The sequence below is a fragment of the Garra rufa genome, chromosome 7, assembly GCF_049309525.1.
Source record: "Garra rufa chromosome 7, GarRuf1.0, whole genome shotgun sequence".
NCBI classification, from domain to species: domain Eukaryota; kingdom Metazoa; phylum Chordata; class Actinopteri; order Cypriniformes; family Cyprinidae; genus Garra; species Garra rufa.
The window spans coordinates 51,230,436-51,251,605 of NC_133367.1; the positions used below are offsets into that span (position 1 = coordinate 51,230,436).

Consider the following 21,170-nt stretch of genomic DNA (forward strand, 5'->3'; position numbering starts at 1 on the left):
CAATAACTTTAGAGCACTTTTTTGACCCACTTAAATTGGATTTAAGTACATTTTTATATGTACTATACCGTATTTTCAGAATTGTTTCAGAATTTTATGTTCTCTTTGAAATACATTCAAAGCATTTATGTAAAGCATTTGCTCTGAACTAAAATGTACTTTAATGTAAATTCTATTGAAATGATAATTGTGTATTTAAATATATTTCTGTAATGATGAAGGTGCAATTTAGTAAATGTAAAATATATTAACTTTACATTTAATATTGTAAAATTATAATCAAGTTCTTTGCATGTGCTGTAAACATGACAAATTATTAAAACATGATTTAAGTTTTACTTTAAAGTAAAAGGTTTAATTTGACATTTTTTTTTCTAAGTTCACTTTCCTTAAATGTGTTGAGAAACATGAAACTGCCATGAAAGTGCCTCTCTTTAAGTACACTTAAGTGGCCTGTTATTTCATTAATAATTAATTCCATGGATGTATTGTTCGTTAGAAATATTGAGAAAAATGCCTTTAAAGTTGTCCAAATGAAGTTCTTAGCAATGCATATTACTAATCAAAAATTAAGTTTTGATCTTTACTTAATATCCTAATGATTTTTGGCATAAAATAAAAATTTCAGAATTTTCACCCATAAAATACATTTTTAACTATTGCGACAAATATACCTGTGCTACTTAAGATTGGTTTTGTCCAGGGTCGCATATATTATTTGCAAGTACAGTACACATGCATATTCAATACAATTAACTGCACTTTTTTTGAAATTGAGGGGAATTGAGTGTAAGATGATATTTTACCCAAAATTAGCATCACAAAGATCCTTGAAGATAAAGATTAAGTTTTGTTGACATTTTTGGCTGTTTATAAGTAATGTTTGTTCGTAAGCTTAGCAATATACTAATAAGAAACTCAATGTGAGCAGATAATCTAACCTAACCCTTTAAATGCATATAGTGTTTTCTAATAGTTGGTTGAAGTGTTTTGTAGTGTTAGTAGTAAATGTTATACTAACTGGTGCTTATGCTAGAGGACTTTTGGGTTTTACAGTTCACAAAAATCTTCTACATGATAAAATATTATAACTTTACACTGCAAAGCCATTTTTCGTGTGCTTTCAATAACAAATCTTCTGGGTCTTTTCTCGTAGAATTATGCAATAATAGCACAATGAACCACTTTTTACAGTTCACTGGCTGGTCAAACCAAATGCGCTCAAGTTAGACGATTGCCTAGTTGTAGCACAAGAGGTGATGTGAGGAATTATTAATGACCGTTTCATTGAATTATTGAAAATATTGAGGTCATAATGTGAAGTAGAGTTCATTTTCCTGTTAGTACCTTGAAGACAACATGCTAAGATACTTAGTTTTTATCTTACAAAACAAGCTAATTAAAAAAACGACAAATAATGAGAAATGTAACCATCTGTAGCTTTGGTTATTTGCAGTATGTGTACCTTTTTAAAAGGCACAGTAATAGATACAAATTAAAATTTTGTCCCATTTCTTCACTCTTTCAGTCATTTTCTCTCTATTCACTGTTTCTTCACTGTTTTTGAGCTCTGATGGATGAGTTTCACCTTTGCTAACATTTAATATCCCTCAGCAAACAGTACGTCAAACACAAAAAGACGAATGTAAGAACAACGATGGCTAACAAAAGAAAACCAGTTTGGCTAGTTGCAGCCTCTCAGATCCCACAACTTGTCGCTCGTTTTTTCCCACTCAGGCCTCTATTGTCCTCTCCTTCTTGCCCTCTTTCAAGGGTTTTCAAATAAAAAAGATCTGGAGTGTAATATTTGCAGAGGTTGAGCAGTCTTACTATCCCTACTGTTTGCCTTCACCCCTGGATGTCAGCCAGGTTGGGACCGCAGCGAATGCAAACCGAACATCCTTGGCAAACAGCTTTGATTAAAGGAGGTAACCAGGAAACCCTGTGCTCACACTGAGAGCACTGGAAGCTTTTCTTCCCAGAGTTTAGAAGGTTGTTTCTGGTTCTCCTTAGCTTTTTTTTTTTTTTTTTTAAGGTTGGATATGATTGCAAAGTCAGAATGTGTTTAAATCACTCGGATCTGATTTGAATTGGCCGTGTTACCTGTAAATAAATGAAACCTGCGTTGTATTACCATGATGCTTCTTGCAGTTGAGTTCTGTTTATATTCAGGGTTCAGTACGAATTAAACACAAACAACTTGCAAAGTAATTCTCATTACCACAGAAATGAATGTCTCATTTCTTGTTTGCTACAAGCAAAACAAATATCAAGATTGTGGGAAGGAGCTGACAATGGAAGTGAATGAGGACTGTGACACTTATATTTTTACTCATAACGTCAAACCAAAAATTAATAAGACACCAGATGGGCGCAGGACAATTGTTCATTTTATGTAAATGAGGATAGCAAAATAAAGTAATAAAAATAAAGTGTTTTGTTACATACCTTTCTATCAAAGAGAAATTTGTTCTGACGCCGTTTAACTCTTTCGTTCTTGTCATATTTCAATACCATTTTCTAAACTACAGTGAATAAACTGAAAATGTGAGAAATTTTAAAGGTGTCTGAATAAATTTTGGTTTGACTGATTAACTTGTTCGGAATAGTTCAACTTGGAGTTATGGTCATGTTTTATTAATATTTAACCCTAGAATGCATATACAACTATCTCCACAGAGTGCATACGCGTGTCAAATATGACCGATGTGTTGATTTGTATTTAAAACTGAATTATTTTATAATAAATAACACATTTTATACAAAAAAACAATATTTCAACATTAACATATTTTCCTAATTCCCTTCCATTGCAAGTGTCTCATAGTAACCCAAATTTGTTTAGAAAACAATGTTTAGGAAATGTTTAGGTTTTACCCAACCAGTTGAACTCACTTGAACACTTACGTAACCCAGAGGAAGATTTTATACCTCTAAGGTTGAAATGGATACATACAGTACACATAGAGAGCAACTTTAATCCTGAATCTGTCAGATTCATATTAATATAACTTGTGAAGCAATGCTGCTTACCGCAAAAATAAATTAGGCTCTTTCATTGTTTGCTATAAACAAAGCAAATATCAAGGTTGTGAATAAGGACAATTTTTGAAGGAGCAGAAATGTGAAACTTATATATTTCACTAACTTTCATTAATTTTTTTTTATATTTTATACTAGTGGGTGCAGGGCATTATAGTTCATTTATGTAAGTGAGGATAGCAAAATGAAGTAAACACTGACATATTTTACACAAAAAATTTTCATACAGTGGACTACCAGTAAAATTGGTTAAGCATTTAAGATCAAAAATATGATTTGACACTTTGACCTTACAATGTTTTGTTACATATCGTTCTATCAGAGTTATCTGACATTTTCAAGATGGATTTGTTCTAAAATAGTTTAACTCGTGTTCTTGTCATATTAGTTGATCTAGTCATTTTTACAATCATAGAACTGCAATGGCAACAAACTTGTAAAATGTAATATTAGTTTACACAGAAGTCATATTCCCATGCTAAAATTCTTAACACACATTGTTTGTATCTTTTAGTTATTTCAACATGAACTAATTGGCCCCATTCACTTCCACTGTAAGTGTCTCATTGTAACCCAAATTTGTTTAGAAAACAGTGTTTAGGAAATTTTGCCATTTTACCCAACCAGTTAAACTCACTTGAACACTTACGTAATCCAGAGGAAGGTTCCTCTGAGGTTGAAATTGGTACATACAGTACACATAGAGAGCAACTTCACTCCTGAATCCACGAGAAAGGTTAAGTTCATATTGATATCTCTGACTTCTGGTGCGTTAATATGTAAGATTACTGGCTCAATAGTTCCTTGAATGGACCTGTAACCAGTGATGAGCATTCACAGTTAATAAGCTGTAAATAGAAGATAACATGTGGTAATGACAGGCAGTGAAATGTGGTTGCTCTCTGAAGCAGAAATTATTGCTTACATTTACATGAGCGTTGAACAGTTAATTCAATTAACCCTAGAATCCATATATAACTATCTCAGCAGAGTGCATACGCATGTCAAATATGACCAATGTGTTGATTTGTACTTTGTAAAACTGAATTATTTTATAATAAATAATACATATTATAAAGTTGAGGTCAAAAGTTTACATACACCTTGCAGAATCTGCAAAATATGAGGGATTATACCAAATACATGGTACTAACCTGTATGAGATATTTCACATAAAATGTGTTTATATATAATCCACAAGTGAAAATAATAATTGAATTTATAAAAATGACCCCGATCACAAGTTCACACACACACACACACACACACACACACACACACACACACACACACACACACACACACACACACACACATATATATATATGTGTGTATATATATGTGTGTGTGTGTATATGTGTATATATATATATATATATATATTAGTGATAGTTGTTCATGAGTCCCTTGTTTGCCCTAAACAGTTAAACTGCCTGCTGTTCTTCAGAAAAATCTTTCAGGTCGCACAAATTTTTTGGTTTTTCAAAAAAGTTGTGTTTTTGCTTTGTTTTTGTTTTTCTTTTGAAACATCAGTGAGCATTTTCATCTTAATCATAATAGTTACATATGAGTTCCTCAGTGTGAAAAGATGGATCTCAAAATAAAACAGTCATTGTTGGAAAAGGTTCAAATACACAAAAATGCTGAAAAAACAATTTGTGGGACCTGAAGGATTTTTCTGAAGAACAGCAGACAGTCTTAACTGTTGACAACAAACAAGGGACTCATGAAAACAGAAAATACCACAGCTGTGGATCATTCAGGTAACAACACAGTATTAAAAATTGTATTACAATCATTAAATGTGACCCTGGACCACAAAACCAGTCATAAGGTTAAATTTTACAAAACTGAGATATATACGTCATATGAAAGCTCAATAAATAAGCTTTCTATTGATGTATGGTTTGTTAGGATAGGACAATATTTGGCCGAGATACATCTATTTGAAAATCTGGAATCTGAGGGTGCAGAAAATCAAAATACTGAGAAAAACACCTTTTATTAAGTTCTTAGCAATGCATATTACTAATCAAAAATTACATTTTGATATATTTATAGTAGGAATTTTACAAAAAATCTTCACGGAACATGATCTTTACTTAATTTCCTAATGATTTTTGACATAAAAGAAAAATCAGTAATTTTGACCCATACAATGTATTTTTGGCTATTGCTACAAATATACCCCAGCGACTTAAGACTGGTTTTGTGGTCCAGGGTCACATATATATTATATACATATATGTATGTATATATAAAATGTATATTGGTCATTTTGACCTTCATTTGGATTCCAGGAATAAAATACAAGCTGGCATTTGGAATAAAAAACATAGCTGCTACATGATGAGAGAAATGAGCAAAAAAAACCTTAAAAGAACAATTTCTGGAATGTAAAGTGGAAATAGACCTCTTTGCTGTGGAGGTTTTGTGTTTAATTCTATAGTTAATTATTGAAAATTCTTTAAACATTCTGAAGCATTAATTAGAATCTCCTTTAAATACAATATATATGCTCTTATCACAGTTTCGCACTCTTTTACACCCATTTTACACCCTTTCAATTACAGATTTCTTATTATATGTCTGGTTCGTTGTGCTGGCTCAGCGGCCTGACTTCCACTGGAGATAGTGGCTTTAGCAAACAGCACTAATGATACATCTAAATGCTCAGCGTCTGCTGTTAGCTTTTAGCTTTTTACTGCATTTCACTCTTTAAACAAAGAAAATGAGGCTTAATTTGCTGAACTCTTTGTTCGCCGTGAAGGAACATAAAAGGGCTTCTATCAAACGGCGACTGTAGCTTGAACCAATTGCGGGGAAGTTAACAACAGTTTGCAATTGCTGCAAAAATCACATGCATTAGGGAAAGGTCACTGATGGCTTTCACATGGAGAGAAAACAGATGAAATGACATTCAGGAATCCAGATGTTCTTTTGTTAAATGTCAATTTCCTGCAGAACGGCACCGGGAATAAATAGATATGTAATATAGATAAATTTCAAATCCACGGCAGTGGGATTGCGCCACGCTCATTTTATCACTGAATTGGAAATATTATTCATGCGGAGGCATTATTTTTGATGGTTAAAAGTCATATAGTACAGGGTTGACATCTCAAGACTAGATATGAGCTACCAAAGGAATAGTTAATCAGAATAATAAATAAGTAAATGTAGTCAGGCCATCCAAGATGTGGATGAGTTTGTTTCTTCATCAGATTTGGGGAAATTTAACATCACACCATTTGCTCACCTGCAGTAAATGGGTGCCGTCAAAAGGAGAGTCCAAACTGCTGTTGAAAACATCACAATAATCCACAAGTATCCATAAAACATCTTAATGATGGATTTGGTTCTTTCAGACATGCTGTTTTCCATTCTCAAGATGATAGTTGATGGACTGAAGTGTTGTGGATTATTGTGATGTTTTCATCAGCTGTTTGGACTCTCATTCTGACGGCACCCATTCACTCCGGAGGATCCATTGGCGAGCAAATTACATAATGCTACATTTCTCTAAATCTGATGAAGAAACAAACTCCTCGACATCTTGGATGGCTCCGGGTCTCCCAAACTATACAGTAACAAAAATGTATATCTTGTTTTTCTATCTTCTATTTTGCATGAATAAATATACATTTAATTTAATTAGATCTTTTATGAACTTTTTTAATTAGGGACTTAAGTGAAAATGCCATCCAGATGATTCCAAGAAGAGCATTTAGAGGAGCCACGGACATCAAGAACTTGTGAGTTAACGTTAAAGTGAACAACTTTAACTATCTATAAATGTTTCTTGTGATTTTTCCCAATAAAACGATCAAACTTTCAGCCACTAAATGTTTTAAATGTAACCTTTAAATGATCAAATGTCGTTGTGTTTGTGTTGATCTCAGACAGCTGGATAAGAACCACATCAGCTGCATTGAGGATGGAGCGTTTCGTGCCATGAGAGTCCTGGAGGTCCTGTATGTACTTCATAAGTAGTTTTTACTAAAAAAAAAAAAAAAGACGATGTTTATTGTTTGGTTTGTGTTTATTTTTGATAATATCCGTTCTTTTTCATTGGTTTTAATCCATAGGACACTGAACAACAACAATATCAGCACCATCCCCATTTCCAGCTTCAACCACATGCCCAAGTTACGGACCTTGTGAGTTCAAAGCTGTTTTTTTCACATCTCTTCTCTCACAGATGTATAAGAACTGACGATAGCAACAGCTTGCAAACTCAGTTTTCTGTTTTTGTTTTGATAGCCGGCTGCACTCTAACAGTCTGCGGTGTGACTGTCACTTGTCATGGCTGTCTCAGTGGCTCAGACAGAGACCGACGTTGGGACTTTACACACAGTGCAGTGCACCACCAAATCTACATGGCCTCAACCTTGCTGAACTGCAGAAAAAAGATTTCATATGCTCTGGTAAATCTGGCCTCTTGGGATATGGGATGAAGTTTTGGTAGTTAGATTTTTATTGCATGTTTTATTAACAAAAATTTCTGGAAATTTGTGTTATAAAATGTACATTTTAACAATTACAACTTTTATTGACAGATTTTCAAACTTTTGCTTTTTGATAAATAGTATGAAAGTCCTATTCTGTTTCTTCAACCTTTGTGTTCCAAGGGTTAATTTCTGTCAAAATGTGAAAAAAAAATTCTTTTTTTTTTTAAACATGTATTTAATTATAATCAAAATTATGCTAAAAGTTATAAATTATTCAACTTTTTAATATTTGGATATATAGAATGTAGTTCACATTTTGTTTCTTCAGTGTTTGTGTTCCAAGGATTAATTTCTATCAAAATGTAAAACGACAAACAAACAAACTAAATTTAAACTTGTGAATGTTTTATTGTGTATTATTTTAATTCAAGCTGTAATTTGCCAAAATATTATGTCATTTTGTGTATTTTGGATACATGAAATGCTAGCTATGAAATTAGTCTCAGCAAGACAAACAATTCTTCCATAATATTCCAAACATGGCTTTTCCACAACAGATTAAACTATGATTTGATGTGATAAAAAACAGGAACAAAACTAACCAACCAACCAACTAACCATAGTTTTAAACATTTATTAAATGATCATAAAATATATGATAAAATGATTAAAAGAGAACTTTTAACATGAGCTCATTTATTCATTATATATATATATATATATATATCAGTCATTCTTGAGACATGGGACAAAACATGTCCACCAATTATAACTGCTGTTAGTTTTAAAAATAAAACATATTTTCAATTGTAAATGCTATGGGGATTAATAATAGAATGTATTTAACACAATTATCCCCTTCAATTTCATTTGCTCATTATTATGTGAAATCTATGACACTTATTGTCTTCTCACTACATCTAAAACTGTGTGTCCACAGAGAAGGGTTTATTCATTCATATGCTATAAAATGGATTAAAAAAAATTTTGATGATGAAAAATACCTTGTTTTATCAAAAGCAACACTTAATAATATCTCATATTAAAGCAAGGTTGTTTTTCAGTCAGACATGTGTGTTTAATAAGGTTTCGAAGGTGTGTCCTCACTTTTTGTCAACACCGTCAGACATTACTTAAAATGTAATAAAATCAGGGAATATCAGGGGCTATCACTCTAAAAGGACCCCCTTGCCACAATCCTCTTCTGCAGAGTACATCGATGTCACACAGGCTCTGCTAAGTTTTATAGTTTTAGAATATTTTAATTCTAATGTTAATATTTCGTGTGTCACAACTATGATATGTCAACACCAAACATCCAATTTCTGAGAAGATTATTTGAAATCTTTAAACCATTTTATTATTTTTAAACTAAGATTAAATGTTTATTCAATGCAAATTAAAAATAATTAGCAATTGTATTAAGATATTTTGAATTTTTTGCTTTTGGTATAGTATGAAGGTCACATTAACAGTGCCTTGAAAACATTTTTATTACAACTGAAATTTATTTCTGCAATTTTCTGAATAACTTTTCTGAATTGATTTTGTTCCAGTCCCAGACTTTCAATCTTACTCTTTGAAAATAAATCATAAAAATATAACTACATTTTATTATTATAATCTCTACCAATCAAACCACTTCAATGTTTGTCTAAAAACTATATACAATTCTGCTATGAACTTTGCTATTTGTGAAATATGTATTTTCAAATGTTAGTGTACTTGCTTACCAGGGAGACTTGCGCATGTTTTTATTTGGTATTATTTTAATTCAAGATGTAATTTAATATAAAATTCTGCCAAAATCATTATGTAATTTTGTGTATTTTGGACAAATAAAAATAATATTACTTTTTGCTTATTATAATCTCAACACAGTGTAAAAAAAATAAATAAAAACAAAACTAACCAACCATATTTAAAAACATTTAATAAATTTTGATAAAGATTATGATAAAAAACTTATTTATTAAGAATTATGTACTTTACTTTTTTGATATATGTGACCCTGGACCACAAAACCAGTCATAAGGTTAAATTTTACAAAACTGAGGTGTATGCATCATATGAAAGTTCAATAAATAAGCTTTCTATTGATGTATGGTTTGTTAGGATAGGAAAATATTTGGCCGAGATACATCTATTTGAAAATCTGGAATCTGAGGGTGCAAAAAAATCTAAATATTGAGAAAATCACCTTTAAAGTTGTCCAAATTAAGTTCTTAACAATACATATTACTAATTAAAAATTACATTTTGATATATTTACAGTAGGAATTTTGCAAAAAATCTTCATGGAACATGATCTTTACTTAATTTCCTAATGATTTTTGGCATAAAAGAAAAATCAATAATTTTGACCCATACTATGTATTTTTGGCTATTGCTACAAATATACCCCAGCGACTTAAGACTGGTTTTGTGGTATATATAGGATGAAGATCACATTATATTTCTTCAACTTTTATGTCTCAGGGGTTAATTGTTATTAAAACCTTGTTTAAAACTAAAAACGTTTTAAAAACTTGAAATAAATTAAAATTATTAAATTAACAAATAATGAAATTTTCACCTTTTATGCCCCAGGTTTTTGTGCGTGTGTTTATTCAAATGTTTTAAATATTTATTCATTAAAATAATTAACAATTGTTTTAATAGATTTTGACTTTTTGCTTTTTTTTTATAATTTATAATTAATTTTTGCTATTTTCTGAGTAACGTTTTGGAATTGATTTTGTTCAAGCCCCAGACTTTCAATCTCAGACCATGAAAATACAACATTAAAATATTATTGCATTTTTAGTATTCGCAAAGTGCGAAATAGTCATAAACCATTTCAATATTAGTTGTGTAAAAATATATATAATACTGATATTTGAAAAATATCTATTTTTACATTTTAGTGTACTTGTTTACCAAGACTTGGGAATATTTTTGTGTATTATTTTGAATAAATGTGAATAATTTGTCAAAATTATATTATTTGTTTATATTTGTGTAGTCCCAGCGAGACAAAGAATTCTGCCACTGCATTCCAAAAATGTCATTTCCACAACAGATTAAATGCTGATTGGAGATGATTAAATGATTAAATTTCTTTTTGCCTAGAACTTTTCTGAAAAGCACTGTTTCAGAAGTCCCCAAAGTTGAAGCCAACACTGAACCAATCAGTTGCATGCGTAAGACTAACATATATAATGTTTCCTTCTTTTCCTGAGGTGTTTTTGATTCCAGTCCTCAGCCCTGTGGTCTTGCGTCTGGTTCCTGTCCTCCAATGTGCACCTGCACGAACAATATCGTGGACTGCAGAGGAAAAGGTTTGACGGCGATTCCAGCCAACATGCCTGAAAGCATGACTGAGATGTGAGTCTTTCATTTACTATGAATATTTAAGCTTAGCCGAACTTTAGAGTGTTTTTTAACCCCTATTTGTTCAAATAAGAGCACTGGATATGCTTTAGAATTACATTTACCCTTGACTCTTCACCTTCACATCTGATGGGTTTTACCCTTTCCTGACCCGCACTGATGCGATCGATTGTTCGCTGTCTTTGACATTGACTCGTGCTAAAGGTCGTGCCCTTCATAGCACAGTTTCTATGATAATAAGGCAACCAAGGAGACGCTAGTAGCCACAATGCAAACCATCCACCCTTGACATTTAGTTGAGCAGTTCTTTGCTTTTCTTTCTTTCAGACGATTGGAGCAGAACGGGATAAAGTCTGTTCCTCCAGGAGCGTTCGCCTCCTACAAGAGACTGCGAAGAATGTGAGCCATTGCATTTATTTATACAAATCTGACTGGCTGAGAGGAGTGCGATATTCTAGTGATAACAGCACTGAAAATGTTTCACCATTTGTATCACAAATTTACTATAATTTTATAAATAATACTGTTTTTGTGTCACAGAATTTGTTTCAAGAGTAGGTCAGAATGTACTTGTTTAGGTTTTTTAAAAAACACAATGCTTTTGCAATGCAACTAATAAAAACACGCTTTATTAGTTGACAAACGTTTATGAGAATTACTATACATTCAGTTTTTGCAAATGTAATTGTCAATTAAGGAATAATTGGAACAAATTCATTCAGGATCTGTATTTATAGCTGTAATATTTCATATGCTCCATAATTCTTTCTTTTGCTTTGCAGTGATTTGAGTAATAACCAAATATCTGAAATCGCCCCCGATGCGTTTCAAGGCCTGCGCTCACTCAACTCACTGTAAGTGTGCATTTATCATTTGTTTAGTCTTATTGTTTCTGTTTGGTGTATTTACATGCCAGAGAATAAAGGGAAGGGGGAAAACAAGCCTTATTATATGTTATATTATAATATAAACCATTTGAATATTAATTGTGTAAAAGCTGCATATAATTCTGCTATTGCCATTTAAATATTGCAATTTTGCCATTTAAATATGTATTTTCAAATGTCAGTGTACTTGTTAGCAAGGAATACTTGTTTGTTTTTATTGTGTATTATTTCGATTCAAGCTGTAATTTTATATAAAAAATATTACCAAAATTATATAATTTAAAATGTATTCATAAATAAAATGCTAGCTACGAAATCAGTCTCAGCAAGACAAACAATTCTGCCATTTTCCACAACAGATTAAATAATGAAGATTTTTGTTTAGAAACAGGATGGTTTGTTAAAAACAAATGAATAAACAAAAAATGATATGGGGGAAAAAACAAGCCTTCACACATTTCCAAAAAAATCATTTTTTTATATATTTGTGTAAATTATAATAATATATTATATTATGTTATATTATATTATTATAATTTATACAAATATATAAAAACTAATGTTAGTTTTTATTATAATTTTATGTAATTTTATTATATACAAATACATATTTCTTAAAATACATTTTTATGATTGATATCCATTTAAACTTTGATGATTTTGAATGTACAAACAAACAATGTTATATTATATTATATTATATTATATTATTTTATATTATGTTATATTATATGATATTTATTATATTATATTATATTTTATCATATTATATTATATAAAATTATACAAATAAATATATTATGCTATATTATATTATATTATATTATATTATATAAAATTATACAAATAAATATATTATGCTATATTATATGATATTTATTATATTATATTATATAAAAGTATACAAATAAATATATTATGCTATATTATATTATATTATATTATATTATATTATATAAAATTATACAAATAAATATATTATGTTATATTATATGATATTTATTATATTATATTATATAATAGTATACAAATAAATATATTATGCTATATTATATTATATTATATTATGCTATATTATATTATATTATATTATATAAAATTATACAAATAAATATATTATGCTATATTATATTATATTATATTATATTATATTATGCTATATTATATTATATAAAATTATACAAATAAATATATTATGCTATATTATATTATATTATATTATGCTATATTATATTATATTATATTATATAAAATTATACAAATAAATATATTATGCTATATTATATTATATTATGCTATATTATATTATATTATATTATATTATATTATATAAAATTATACAAATAAATATATTATGCTATATTATATTATATTATATTATATAAAATTATACAAATAAATATATTATGTTATATTATATGATATTTATTATATTATATTATATAAAATTATACAAATAAATATATTATGCTATATTATATTATATTATATTATATAAAATTATACAAATAAATATATTATGTTATATTATATAAAATTATACAAATAAATATTATATTATGCTACATTATATTATATTATATTATATTATATTATATTATATAAAATTATACAAATAAATATATTATGTTATATTATATGATATTTATTATATTATATTATATAAAATTATACAAATAAATATATTATGCTATATTATATTATATTATATTATATTATATTATATTATGCTATATTATATTATATTATATTATATAAAGTTATACAAATAAATATATTGTTATATTATATTATATTATATTATACAAATAAATATATCTTAATGTATCATTTTTAATGATTTGATATCCATTTATTTAAACCTGAATGATTTTGAACTTACAAACAAACAATTATTATATTATATTATATTATATTATATTATATTATATTATATTATATTATATTATATTATATTATTATTTTATTTTATTTTATATTATATAAAATTATACAAATAAATATATTATGTTATATTATATGATATTTATTATATTATATTATATTATATTATATTATATAAAATTATATAAATAAATATATTATGTTATATTATATTATATGATATTTATAACATTATATTATATTATATTATATTATACAAATAAATATATCTTAATGTATAATTTTTAATGATTTGATATCCATTTATTTAAACCTGAATGATTTTGAACTTACAAACAAACAATCATTATATTATATTACATTATATTATATTATATTATATTATATTATATTATATTATATTATATTATATTATATTATATTATATTATATTATATTTATTATATTATTATATTTATACAAATATATATAAAAATATTTTAATATATAGTAATATGTATTTCCTAATACATATTTAAATGATTTGATATCCATTTACAGTATTTAAATTGAATGATTTTGAATGTGCAAACTAACAGTATATTTTTTATATTATATTATATTTACTATATTATACTATACTTAACATAAAATATAATAATATATTTATGTTTTTAAAGAAATTACTAATTTTATTAAGCATGGATGCATTAAATTGATCAAAAGTGACAGTAAAGACGTTTTTGATGTCAATAACCTTTATTCAAATAACGTTTTATTTCTATTCAAAGATGTATGACAATTTCTTCAAAAATATGAAGCAACACAAATACATTGATATTAATTTTTTTTTTAATCGTTAGAATTATTTCTAAGTAATGATTCTGAAAACTAAATGAATTACATTTTGCAATACATTCAAATAGAAAATGGTTATTTTAAATTGTAATAATATTTTACAATATTGCAGTTTTTGCTTTTAAAAAAAATCTAAGTAATGCAGTTTTGGTGAGCAGAAGAGACTTCTTTTCTTTTCTTTAATCTTAATATTATAATATAATATAATATAATATAATATAATATAATATAATATAATATAATATAATATAATATAATATAATATAATATAATATATCAAAGAAACAAAAAGCTTTCAAGCCTTCACAAGATTTTAAACCATCTACAGCCACAATTTCAAACAGCTGTATATCTAAAATGGACTTTAAAGCAAAATGACCGCCAATCTGTGTGTTTTTGATAGAGCAAATCAGAAAATGGAGGTGTATGAAATGACCAAGTCATAAACTCATAAAAATGCTGCAGAGGGTCTCATAAAACCCACAGACATCAGACCATAAAATCATTCTACAGCAGAAATGTTGATGCAGACATTACAGTCAATGTTCCTTTACACAAAACCAACCTGCAAGAAGTGATTTCCAACAGCGCTCAGAAAGGAAATTATATTTTCAATTATTTTTTTTATTTTTTTTAAGGAGTGGAGAGCTTATGAAACCCCAGCAACAGCGATATGAATAAATAAAAACATTTATTTATAATACAAACCACAGTAAACAATTACTGCACGTGAATGAAAAATTATTTTGGTATTCGGTTGTTAAATGAAACGTCTGGGCTCTGTTTACATTATTGTTTTGAGAATCACATTCCCATTTATTCAAATCCGTAAACAACACGTCTTCACGTGCTGTGCATTTTTACAGCACTTATGTGTAGAATCATTCAATCTGCGCGTGATTGCTTTGTTTATTTCCGACATGTTCATACGCGTGCGTTTATTAGCTGTGTCGAGTTATGCGTCGTGTAGCATGAAGAGCTCTGTGTAGACATCTGATCTGGGAGCATCTCAGCAGGGCTCTGATATGAAAGTGTGCGGTTTGTGTAAATATATGAGTGTGTGTCTAGCCTGCGGTGGTAGTCGTCTCTAGCATACATGTCTTGTATGATTTGACTGCGTGAGGATGTGTGCGATTCAGCTCAGCGGGAATTCCTTCGTGCAGATTGTCTGCCATGTTCTGTGTGACTCTTTTTGATCAAATCTCACGGGCTTGCATTTAGTCGCTTAGATCTGGTTGGAATGATTCATTTCTGCTAATTAGCTCTTCCTAACAGTTTTGAACATGTTTGATACTGTGCTTCATTTGAAAATCAAACTTTAATACGTTTATTTATTTCAGAAAGTACAAATAAGTTGGGAATGAATCCCCTATTAAGTCTAATTTTTACAATGAATCAGTACCAAAGTAGTTAATTGTGCAATGAATGGTTGATTTGTTAATCTGACTCGCTATGTACAAAATGTTTGGTTCTTAAGTAACTGTTCAGTTGACTTGAGAATCCTTTGACCAGTTCAGTCTAATTTGTGAGTTGCTTCATTAAAAAGATTTAATTAATTAATGTCCAATTCGGGAATGAATCAATCTAAAGTGCTGAATCTGTTTAGTGAATCAGCTGATTGACTGAAAAGATATGACTCAATAAAACAATTCTTTAATGAATCAGACATTACTCAGTGAATAAATGAATGAATGAATAAATGAATAATGGCCTCAGATTTATATAGGACTTCCTCTTTCAATATAAGAAATGTCTAATTTATGAATAAATAAATCTGAAGTACTGAATCTTTTCCGTGAATCAGTTCAGAAATTAGTCTGAATGTTCTATTCACAATGAGACTGAATCTGAATAAATGATAATGACCTCTAATTTCTATATGACTTCCTCTTTAAATGGAAGTAATTCATCAATTAATCAATCTAAAGTACTGAATTTTTTTTAGTAAATCAGTTCAGAAATTAGTCTGAATGTTCTATTCACAAATGAGAATGAATCTGTTCAAGTGGCTCTCAAGTCAACACATCAGTTATTCACAGAACCAAATCTTTTGCACATGTCTGACTCGAATTACTGATTCCTTTAACCAAAAACCATTTAGGGACTGAATCGTTCAAACTAAGTTTGTGAACTGGTTCAGCTGATTGACTGAGAAGTTATGACTCAATAAAACGATTCATTGATGAATCATACATTACTGAATGAATTTCTAATTTCTTGACATGACTTCCTCTTAAGTAATGTAATAATAATCAATAGAAGTAATGTCTGATTCATGAATGAATCACTCTAAAGTACTGAATCTTTTTAGTGAATCAGTTCGCAAACCCAGTCTGAATGTTTCATTCGCAAATTAGACTGAATCTGTCCAAGTGGTTCTCAAGTCAATACATCAGCGACTTACAGAACCAAATCTTTTGCACATGTCTGACTTGTAATGAGTCGGTTTCACAACTCACAACTGATTTCTTGAACCAAAAACCGATTTGAGAATGAATCTTTCAAATTGAGTTTGTGAACTGGTTCAGTTGATTGACTGAAAGATATGACTCAAAAGAACAATTCATTCATGAATCAGTCTTTACTGAATGAGTAAATGAGACCGAATCTTCCCCAGTGTTTCTCAAGTCAACACATCAGTGATTCACAGAACGAAATACTTGCATGTCTGACTTGTAATGAGTTCATTATTTAAACCAAAAAGTGATTTGGGAATGAATCATTCAAACTGAGTTTGTTGGTTCAGATGATTGACTGAAAAGACATGACTCAGTAAAACAATTTATTAAAGGTGCCATAGAATGGAAAACTGTATTTGCCTTGGCATAGTTGAATAATAACAGTTATGTCCATGGACATAGCATACCATGAGTCTCAAACACCACCATTTCCTCCTCCTTGTAAAAATCTAGTGTTTGCAAAAGACCACTGAAAAATGGGCCAATTCCAACATAACACCGACTATTACGCAATAGTTGCAATCGTTAATAGTTACGCCCCCAACATTTGCATAGACCAATCATCAGTAACGTCAGTACATCAGTAAAATAAGGCGAGCCACTGAAGGGACATGGTTAGCTTAATGCTAGCGCTAGCCTGTTACATTGCAGTACATAAGATTTCACTTACCACATAAACAGAGAGATGACTGCGCTGATGATGGTGAATGATTAATAGATTTACAGATCACTAACAAGCATCTAAACTTGTGTGGTAAGTGTGTAGTATAACCTTACACAGAGCACATGCGATCACAATAGTGAGAGTAAAATGCATTCAAAACGGTAGTTTCAACAAATACATATTAAAAGCGGCCGTAATTAAATATATATATATTTCCTCCATGTGCGAGCTATTGAAATGAACAGCTCTGTGAAACAGCCAATCAGAGCAGAGCTCATCATTAATATTCATGAAGCTTCCAAATAAGGCAATAACAGAGCATTTCATTCTAGGGACAAATCTTAGGGTTGTAAATGGACCTGTAAAACCGTTAATTCTATTAATGCATTCTATGGCACCTTTAATGAATCACACATTACTGAATGAATGAATAAATTAATGAATAACAAGTAACCTTTCAATATAAGTAATGTCCAATTTGTGAATGAATCAATTTAAATTGCTGAATCCTTTTAGTGAATCAGCTGACAAACCAAACCCAATCTGAACATTTAATTTGCAAATAAAACTGAATCTGTCCAAGTGGTTCTTAGGTCAACTGATTGAATCAAAAACTGATTTGAGAATTAATCTTTCAGACTGAGTTCGTGAACTGGTTCAGTTGATTGACTGAAAAGATATGACTCAATAGAACAATTAATTCATGAATCAGTCGTTATTGAATGAATGAACATTTCAATCTCAAATGAGACTGAACTACCCCAGTGATTCTCAAGTCAACACATCAATGATTTACAGAACCAAACTTTTGCACGTCTGACTCATAATGAGTTCATTCTTTAAACCAAAAACTGATTTGGGAATGAATCATTCAAACTGAGTTTGTGAACTGGTTCAGTTGATTGACTGAAAAGACATGACTCAATAGAACAATTCATTAATGAATCACATTGCTGAATGAATGAATTAATTTAACTTAATTAATGAATAACAACCTCAAATTTCAAAATATGACTTCATCTTTTAAAGTAAATCATGAATGAATCAATCTAAAGAACTGAATCTTTTTAGTAAATCAGCTGACAAACCCAATCTGATCATTTAATTTGCAAATGAAACTGAATCTGTCCAAGTGGTTCTCAGGTCAACTGACTGAAACAAAAACTGATTTGGGAATAAATCGTTCAAACTGAGTTTGTGAACTGGTTCCACTAATTGACTGAGAAGATGAATAAAATAATCAATAAAACGACATTCCTGAATGAATAACAACCTTTGTTCTTATATTGAAGGAGGAAGTCAAATCTAGAATTCAGTGAACAGGTGATTATGAAAGATTTATTCTGTTGAGTCATATTAATCAGTAAATCAGTTAAACCAGCTCACAAACTCAGTTTGAACGATTCAGTCCCTAAATGGTTTTTGGTTCAAGGAATCAGTAATTCGAGTCAGACATGTGCAAAAGATTTGGTTCTGTGAATAACTGATGTGCCGACTTGAAAACCACTTGAACAGATTCATTCTCATTTGTGAATAGAACATTCAGACTAATTTCTGAACTGATTTACTAAAAACAATTCAGTACTTTAGATTGATTAATTGATGAATTACTTCTATTTAAAGAGGAAGTCATATAGAAATTGGAGGTCATTATCATTTATTCAATAAAGACTGATTCATGAATTAATTGTTCTGTTGAGTCATATCTTTTCAGTCAATCAGTAGAACCAGTTCACAAACTGAGTCTGAACAATTAATTTCCAAATTAGTGTTTGGTTCAAGGAATCAGTGAGTTATTAAACCGACTCATTACAAGTTGGACACAATCAAATGTGACCCTGGACCACAAAACCAGTCTTAAGTAGCATAGGTACACACTAGTCAACATTTGAAGTGGTTCAAAACCTTTCATCAAAGTTGTGCTAAAACCAAAACAACTTTGAACTTTTTTAATCCACTTCAAATGTTGTCTACTATATTTATAGCCGAAGATACATTATATGGGTTAAAATGATGTGTAAGATAAGATGTTCCATGAACATATTTTGTAAATTTCCTACCATGAATATATCAAAACTTAATTTTCGATTAGTAATATGCATTGCTAAGAAGTTTAAAGGCGTTTTTCTCAATATTTAGATTTTTTTGCACCCTCAGATTCCAGAATAACAAATGAACGAAATGCTCCAATCATATTGGTTTATTGAACTGGTCCAACGGTTCATTTAAAATATTTAATTTATTAGAATGTATTGCTTGTACATAGATCTGCAATGCTTAATGCTTATGCTGAAGAAGGATGTTATATCTAGAGACCAGAATACCACAGAGACTTGGGGATGGACTGTTATGGCTTGGCCCAGTAAAATAGAAAACAATAAGTTCATATAGATCCACAAAATGTTAAAATAGACTAGTGAAACCTGATAGAGCTTTATGCAGACGCTTTGTGTTTGTAGCATTTGCATTTAAATTTATGTGTAACCTTGTGTCCGAGTGGTCAATTTTTATGAAATCCGCATGTTTACCAAGCCCTGCAGTCTAGGCTCAAATGAAACTGTTTATCACCACTGTTGTATCTCATGATTGTGTTTTGTTTTACAGAGTTCTTTATGGAAATAAGATTACAGATTTGCCTCGGGGTGTTTTTGACGGACTGAGTGCATTAGAGTTACTGTAAGTTCAAAAAAGCTCATGTCAATGCAAAATCACCACCCACATATGAAAAATATCACAATGGCGTTGCTTAATGGTCCGTGAATAAAGTAGCACAGTGAAACGGCATAAGCCAGACAGTCTCTGTAATATCTGTCTTTCTCTCTTTCAGACTATTAAATGCCAATAAAATACATTGTGTTCGCGTCAACGTCTTCCAGGACCTTGAGAACCTATCTCTATTGTCCCTGTACGACAATAAGATCCAGACTCTAGCCAAAGGCACATTTACTCCGCTGAAATCCATCCAGACTCTGTAAGAGACGTTATATAATGACCAACTGATAGGGGCACTTACTGTAATCAAGACTTTTTATTGTTGGCTTTCTTTCAGTCACTTAGCTCAGAACCCCTTCATCTGTGATTGTGGTTTGAAGTGGCTGGCTGACTTTTTGCGCTCCAACCCGATTGAGACCAGCGGCGCGCGATGCTCCAGTCCCCGACGGCTCGCCAACAAACGCATCAGTCAGATCAAGAGCAAGAAATTCCGCTGTTCGGGTAAAATACATGAACAAACTGTGCAGTTAATTGCTTACATTTATTAATTTATTTAAAAGTATGCACATAAACTTTATTTGGAGAGTTTGTGTGAGATTCCTGGTAATTGTGTAGTCATTGTTTCTTGGAGCAACACACTAGTTTATCACTCATTTAGTTCCTGAACAAGTCCGAGTTGCTGGAAAAATCATTTGGATGAAAAATTTGTTGAGTTGCTCTTCAAGACTGTTTTTGTACAAATCAGCTGAATGAATGATTCAGTGACTGAATAGGCAGTCATTTGTTTAATTCCTGAATGAATCAGTGTTTAACAAATTAACAAATCGTTTGAGTGAATGATTTAATGATTCGCTCATGAAAA

The 21,170-nt window shown here is 29.9% G+C and overlaps 1 protein-coding gene across 1 annotated transcript in view; it reads left to right on the plus strand.

The window, feature by feature from the left end:
* slit1b (slit homolog 1b (Drosophila)) overlaps window positions 1–21,170 on the plus strand; it is a 53,058-nt gene that overhangs the window by 15,101 nt on the left and 16,787 nt on the right. Inside the window, 10 exon segments of the mRNA XM_073843780.1 lie at window positions 6,726–6,797; window positions 6,945–7,016; window positions 7,131–7,202; window positions 7,306–7,469; window positions 10,715–10,859; window positions 11,193–11,264; window positions 11,648–11,719; window positions 20,201–20,272; window positions 20,424–20,567; window positions 20,646–20,809. Coding sequence (XP_073699881.1) covers window positions 6,726–6,797; window positions 6,945–7,016; window positions 7,131–7,202; window positions 7,306–7,469; window positions 10,715–10,859; window positions 11,193–11,264; window positions 11,648–11,719; window positions 20,201–20,272; window positions 20,424–20,567; window positions 20,646–20,809 — 1,049 coding nt within the window.